The sequence below is a fragment of the Aplysia californica genome, unplaced genomic scaffold (genome assembly GCF_000002075.1).
Source record: "Aplysia californica isolate F4 #8 unplaced genomic scaffold, AplCal3.0 scaffold01563, whole genome shotgun sequence".
Taxonomy (NCBI): domain Eukaryota; kingdom Metazoa; phylum Mollusca; class Gastropoda; order Aplysiida; family Aplysiidae; genus Aplysia; species Aplysia californica.
Genome location: NW_004798833.1, coordinates 17,621 through 24,425, shown reverse-complemented (window position 1 = coordinate 24,425; position 6,805 = coordinate 17,621). Strand labels below are relative to the sequence as shown.

The 6,805-nt window shown below is 43.7% G+C and overlaps 1 protein-coding gene across 1 annotated transcript in view; it reads right to left on the bottom strand.

Annotated features, from left to right (window-relative positions):
* Positions 1–6,805, bottom strand: part of LOC101852304 (Fanconi anemia group A protein) — a 42,101-nt gene that overhangs the window by 18,651 nt on the left and 16,645 nt on the right. The window contains exons 10-13 of the mRNA XM_013090825.2: positions 6,582–6,737; positions 4,848–4,924; positions 2,574–2,715; positions 557–690 (exon numbers count right to left, since the gene is read on the bottom strand). Of these exons, the coding sequence (XP_012946279.1) occupies positions 557–690; positions 2,574–2,715; positions 4,848–4,924; positions 6,582–6,737 (509 nt within the window). The remainder of the gene's footprint in view (positions 1–556; positions 691–2,573; positions 2,716–4,847; positions 4,925–6,581; positions 6,738–6,805) is intronic.

The following is a 6,805-nucleotide window of genomic DNA, read 5'->3' as shown; positions in this document are numbered from 1 at the left end:
GGATGCCCTTTGGTGTTGATGCAACTATCCAGTCAGTGACAAAGCATGACTTTGGTTTGGCACCACATCGTCACATTGTCTCCCAGAGAGATAGCCAGACTTGTGACAGGAATAAATAAACAAATAAATCATGACTAAATGTAAAGAAGGCACTGGGTGCTAGATCTACCGCAGACCAATGTGTGTTAAGTCTTTTCTCCACCTGTGGTAACTCTTCCATTTTTAAAAAGTTGTAAAGAACACATCGCATGCTGTACCCCTGCATCTCAAACAATGTCTAGTCAACCTCCATGAGACTAAGATTCTAAGGTACTAGATTTAAAAAGATGAAGAAAAAAATATGCCAAGGAAAATAAAGGAGCAATACATGATATAGAGGAAGTGGGTAATCTATGTGACAAAAACGATCCCATTCATCAATGGTTAGTTCCAGTATTTGTAACCATGATCCCAGTCTACAACAGGATTCGGCTATGACAGGGACCTCCTGTGTTATGTCTATCTCATGAGAACATGGCGGAAAAAAGAAACTCTGTCTCTGGTCATCACGACTCACCTGGAACCAATCCTGATATGGCGGGAACAGATGTGGGCCCAGGAGAGAGGAGAGGCGAGAGAGCAGCAGGGCGCAGGCAACTTGCTGGACGCTGCTACTTTCCACAGCCTCACTCAGACGTTTCTTCACAAAGTCTGGACAACAGACAGAGTAGAGAGATCATTCACCCAATCTGGACAACAAACAGAGTAGAGAGAACATTCACCCAATCTGGACAACAAACAGAGAGATCATTCACCCAATCTGGACAACAGAGAGATCATTCACCCAATCTGGAAGACAGAGAGATCATTCACCCAATCTGGAAGACAGAGAGATCATTCACCCAATCTGGACAACAAACAGAGAGATCATTCACCCAATCTGGACAACAAACAGAGTAGAGAGATCATTCACCCAATCTGGACAATAAACAGAGAGATCATTCACCCAATCTGGACAACAGAGAGATCATTCACCCTATCTGGACAACAGACAGAGAGATCATTCACCCTACAGGCACAGGAGAAGGAAAATCTGCCCCTGAAATAAGCTGTAACTGACAACATAAATCTAAGGTGTGGGGTCATCTCCCAAGAAGCCTATTTCACAAGGCAGGTTAAAAACTATGTATTAAAACTATCACAGGCCACTTCACCTCCAATCTCATGTCCATGTTTCATGCATTTCTTTTAGCTGATATTTTATACCATCTATAGAGATGATGTAGTTGACACTGTTTTACAAGATAGTCCAAAACCAGGTTTTAACAAATGATGGAGTTGTCCCATTTATGCTGTGCATCATAGAAATGTTCCACAACAGACAAATGTCGAGGAACAGCACGCCCAACTAGAGTTTGTTTGTCTAAGAAGTTGGAAGCACGTCAACAAAATATCGGTCATTTAGAGCCAGGAAAAAACAAGACAGACAGACAGAAACAGCTGTGGGAAAGAAAAAGAGGATCTGCCAATGGCACCCTCCAACCACCCACAGGCAGAACCAGTTTTTCAGTCTCATGTGAGAATCCAGAAGTCACAAGGTGCAGACAGAAAGAGGTGCTCCCTAAAACAATGTCCAAAACATGGGAATTGAACACATGTCTTCTGTGTACAGGGGTAAAATCCCTGAGCACTACGGCACAGACAGCAGTCTGTATTGTGGAAGGGAAAAGGTCAAGGACAAACACAATCACCCGAACAACAGGGACAAAACAGGACCTACATAGCTGTCAACTTTTTCAAAACCAAAGTACAGACTACCCACATGGCAGGTCAACTTGTCAAGATGGAGGGCAGTGGCCAAGTATCCCCCATCATGGGGTGTCATTCACACACACTTTTCTGTTCCTGCATTCAAAGCAGACCAGCAACGATTATGTCCAAAATGTTTTATGAAAACCTGCACATCTCTACAATCGACTTATGGCCTTCATTCTCACAATCATTTGCAAATCTGCTCTAGAAAGTTCACCTTTCTTCAGCATCATGAAAACCGCGAGGAGCAAAAACTAGGCAAAGGAGAATACATACTTTCCCACACAAAAACGGACTCGAACCCTCAACATACATCAAATACATTTTTTTGACATACTGGTAGACAGCTATGGACCTATAAGCTGGAAACTCCTCCCATCCACTTCCAATACGTCTCCTCCGATAAGTGCCAGACCTGGTACAGACATATGCAATCTTATTTCGCCACTCAGTTCCCAGCTAAGGTGTTTTCCAAAAACAACTGCATGACCCTGGCCTTTCCTTGTCCTCCATCTGTTCAGAAGTTCTCTAAGTAAGTTCTTCTTGGTCTTTGCCATCTATCTCTCCAGTGAGATACCACACAGAGAGGCCTCTACCAGCCACAGAAGGGTTTGGGTTTGTTGGTGTAAAAAGCTCATTGACACAAAACGTTCATTTAGTGTGTGGGGGGGGGGGGGGGGGATAATGACAGATAAGACCGAAATAATAGAGGGACAGAAAAGCAGGAGCTATCAATGACACCCTCCAACCACCAGCGGAACGGTTTGTGGAGACCACCTCACCTGACAAGACAGGAGCGGCGTTCTCATAGGACACTAGGAGAGCAGAGGAGAACGTGTAGACGGATCTGACGTTGATGCGGCCCGCTGCCAGGAAACGCTCCAGACATCCCACAACTTCTTCACAATCCAGAAGCAAGAAGAGCTGAGAACACAAAAGCTGACATCAGTACACCCATAAACAAGGGCTGAAATCTCCCACATTTTTCATTGTAGACACTGATGAATCAACAGAAAGGCCTCCTTCAACGTCTTGCTCTCACTGAGGGTAGAAAGAGCAAAAGAGGGAACTTGCCAGGATAACTAGAGCAGATCATCATCATCATCCAGTGGCAGATCTGCGACTGACATCGGCGATCATGGTTTTCCATTCATTCCTTTGCTCGGATGCTCTCAAAAAAGCTACGTTTCCCTGATTTTTCCCTGTTACCCATTTGTTTAGGTTCCCTAAGTATGTTGTTCTGGGCCTACCCCTGCCTCGCTTGCCCTCAATTCTGCCAGTGAGAGCTAGATGTTCAAGACCCGTATGTCTATTCAGGTGTCCCAAAAACAGCATGTCGTTTCCTGATTGTTTTTAACATTGAGCGTCCCACGTGGGCTTCATCAAGCACTACCTCATTTGATTTCTTTTCCTTCCACGATACTCTTAGCAGTCTCCTAAGAAACCACATTTCTGTGGCCTCTATTTTATTTTCACTGTCTTTAATGATTGTCCAGCATTCACAGCCATATAGAAGGGTTGACCAAACATAGCATTTCAGGACTTTCATTTTGGTGTTCATTGAGATGTTTCTATTTTTCAGGATTGGGCTCATTTTATTGAAACTATTGAGCAGATAATGATGGGAAAAGAGAAGAACTATGTATAGAATTATTTTACCATCCCAGCAACGTAAAGATTTTCCACCCACAATCACCGATGTCTGTTTCGGGAAGCAGATATTGGGGCCAGATTTTAATTCTACTGAAGAAAAAAAACATCGAAGGAAAACTGTAGAATTCCAAGGAAATTTGCGCTAGTTTTTTCTGTTCGTGTCGATTCTATGTAAGATTAGTACCAAGAAATATCATTCTAAGAGTGCATTATCAAACCTCTTCCATTAGCTCAGTTTCAAGGCTCTATTTTTTCATTCATTTTTTCTGATGCCGTTACAATATACTGATTTGGAAAATCATACAAATCAATCTTCTTACTTGTTGACCATGCTAACCAGGCATGGGGAGAAGTCTGACCTGAACCACACATGGGGAGAAGTCTGACCTGAACCACGCATGGGTAGAAGTCTGACCTGAACCACGCATGGGTAGAAGTCTGACCTGAATCAGGCATGGGTAGAAGTCTGACCTGAATCAGGCATGGGTAGAAGTCTGACCTGAGTCAGGATAATTCTAAGAACAAAACAGCTGTCGAGACCATTAGATAAAAGAGGAGGATCCTACTTGCCCTGGCAACATCTTCTAGTCTATGAGCTCTTGCCTCAGTCTCTCACGTTCACAATACCTTTTAGCACAGACACTACACTCTTGGTAGGATGATCTAATTTAGATTTTGATTTTCTGTTTTCGTTTGGTAAGTGTTTTACGGCGCTCACAATTGCATACGTTCATATGAGCGCCTGGGACACATTTTTAGTCTTCATAAGAATTAATTTTCAATTCTGCGCAGGTGGCAGCCGAAGCCTACTCTTATCGATTTTGGACCACCAAGGGATCTTTAACGTGAGCACCTTGCAGACGAGACCTCCAAGAGTTTTTGCTTTTTTTCCGAGAAGGCTAGGTGTTAGATCTTACCTACCCTAAGATCAGGGGTGCGGCTGGAAGGTAGCAATAAGAAGGAGCCAAGGAGTAGCAGTAGAAAGACTGCAGAAAGAATCAGGAGCCCAGAGGAGGGGGCAAAGGGGGATTGGGGGTGGGAGGGGGGGCAAAAAGTGGAGACGAGAGCAGACGACAGAACATGGTTAAAGAGGAGGAAAGAAGGTGGAAGGAGAACATTTTAGAAAAGAAAATGTTCCGTCCTTCTCAGGTTTCGATCATGGGACCTATTGAATTCGAGGCGAACACCGCAACCTCTCGACCATAATAGATTTTCTGACGTTCCTCTCAAAGTCTGGAAATTCATACTTTTTACTTGTACTTCTCCGACCCAGCAGCCATCTGAGATCTAGCTCTTCAGCCTGAGAAATGGAAATTCCAACAAACCGCAAAGAACATGTAGAGAACCCTGTAAATTGTTTGTGTTCTGACAAAAGCCTTGTGCCTCCAGCCCCCAACAGCTACCTGTTTCATCATCTCTCTCATCGTGTCGTGCGTGCTCAGCTGGTCCCAGTCTCCCTGCTGCCTCAGACTTTCCTCAGCTGTAGAGAAACCAGTGAGGACAGTCATCACATACCCACTCACTCCGCCTCAACAAAATGTGTAGCCACCTGACAAAATGTGACAAAATGTGTAGCCACATGACAAAATGTGAAGCAATGTGACAAAATGTGTAGCCACATGACAAAACGTGTAGTCACATGACAAAATGTGTAGCCACCTGACAAAATGTGTAGCCACCTGACAAAATGTGTAGTCACATGACAAATGAGACAAAATGTGTAGCCACATGACAAAATGTGTAGCCACATGACAAAATGTGTAGCCACATGACAAAATGTGTAGTCACATGACAAATGAGACAAAATGTGTAGCCACATGACAAAATGGGCAGCAATGTGACAACCTAAGCAGCAACATGACAAAATGGGCAGCAACATGACAAAATGTATACCCACGAGACACACTGAGTAGCCACACAAGAAAAATGAGGAGCAACATGACAAAATGTGTAGCCACAAAGCAAAAATGTGTAGCAACACGAAAGAATGAGTAACAACACGACAAAATGTGTAGCCACAAAGCAAAAATGTGTAGCAACACGAAAGAATGAGTAGCAACACGACAAAATGTGTAGCCACAAAGCAAAAATGTGTAGCAACACGAAAGAATGAGTAGCAACACAACAAAATGTGTTGCAGCGTGACACAATCCCATTTTGACAAAAATAACAAACTTCCTTAACATTGAACCCACTGGAGGCCTGGTCGGTCCTGGACTATAATATAACAACATATAACAGTCTAAAAAGTAGAATATTACCACCTCTGAATTGTTTATAACCGCAAGATGTAACTAGAAGCCTCTGTGCAGCCAGGAAGACTCCTTCAAGCAACTGCTGAAGAAACACGTCTCAAGCATGAACAAGATCTCATCATGTAGTGTTGGTTTTGATAAGAAATTATACGAACATGAAACGTCTATTCCCAGTCGCTGCAGAAGCAGCCAAGGTAAATAGACTTAGATCATTCCATTTCCAGATTGCGTAACAGGCACGGGGTTGACGGCCGCCATCAGCCATCAGTAAGTCGCACACATTTCTTTCTCTTTGTTGTTTCTGTCTGTCTCGCTTTTTCCTTCCCCCCCCCACCCACCGAGGCAGTGCTACTGACTGAGGTGTCTTTAGGCCATTCCCAAAGGGAGGATATTAGCATGTTCTTATGCACAGTAGAATTGTAAATGGGCTGATTTATCAATGTCATGCTCATACTGTGCCGGAACAACATAGGGGGAACTGCTGCTTTTTCTTTCCTCATCCTTACTATCGTCATTTTTCCTTTTCTTTGTATGTTTGTCACACTCTTGTGAACTGCTATTTCCGGGGTGCCTTGATAGTCGAAGCAGACTTTGTGCTGTTTAGGCTAGAGAGGTGAGCAGGGTAAGTCTGATTCTCCGTTTGGACTTCTCTGTTGACATCTACCCCTTGGCGCTCATATGACCTTAAACAGTTGCGAGCACCGTAAAACCTGACTAAAAGTAAACTTCTTTCCTGCCCTAAACAATCATGTGCTTCTTTTTACCCACACTCAATTCCGACTAATTAAATGGGAACAGTGCTGTGATGTGTCAACAGCAAGAGGCCGGTACAATTTCAATGTGCCTCTCTATCTCAAAGTAAAACTGACAAAACCAACCCACCTGACAATTCCGCTTTGTAAGCCAACAACACTGACAAGGCGTGAAGGGAGAACTTTCGCAACGCTTCAACAGGAAAGTTTTCCTCAAAATCAGAAAAATCAGTCAGCAGCAGCGGTCGGGGAGACTCGTCCCCACTCTCTGGCACATCTATTAACGCTGGAGGAAGAAAAGAACAACAGGTTTGATCATCTGTCCAAGAAATGCTGAAGCATAACCCCCCCCCA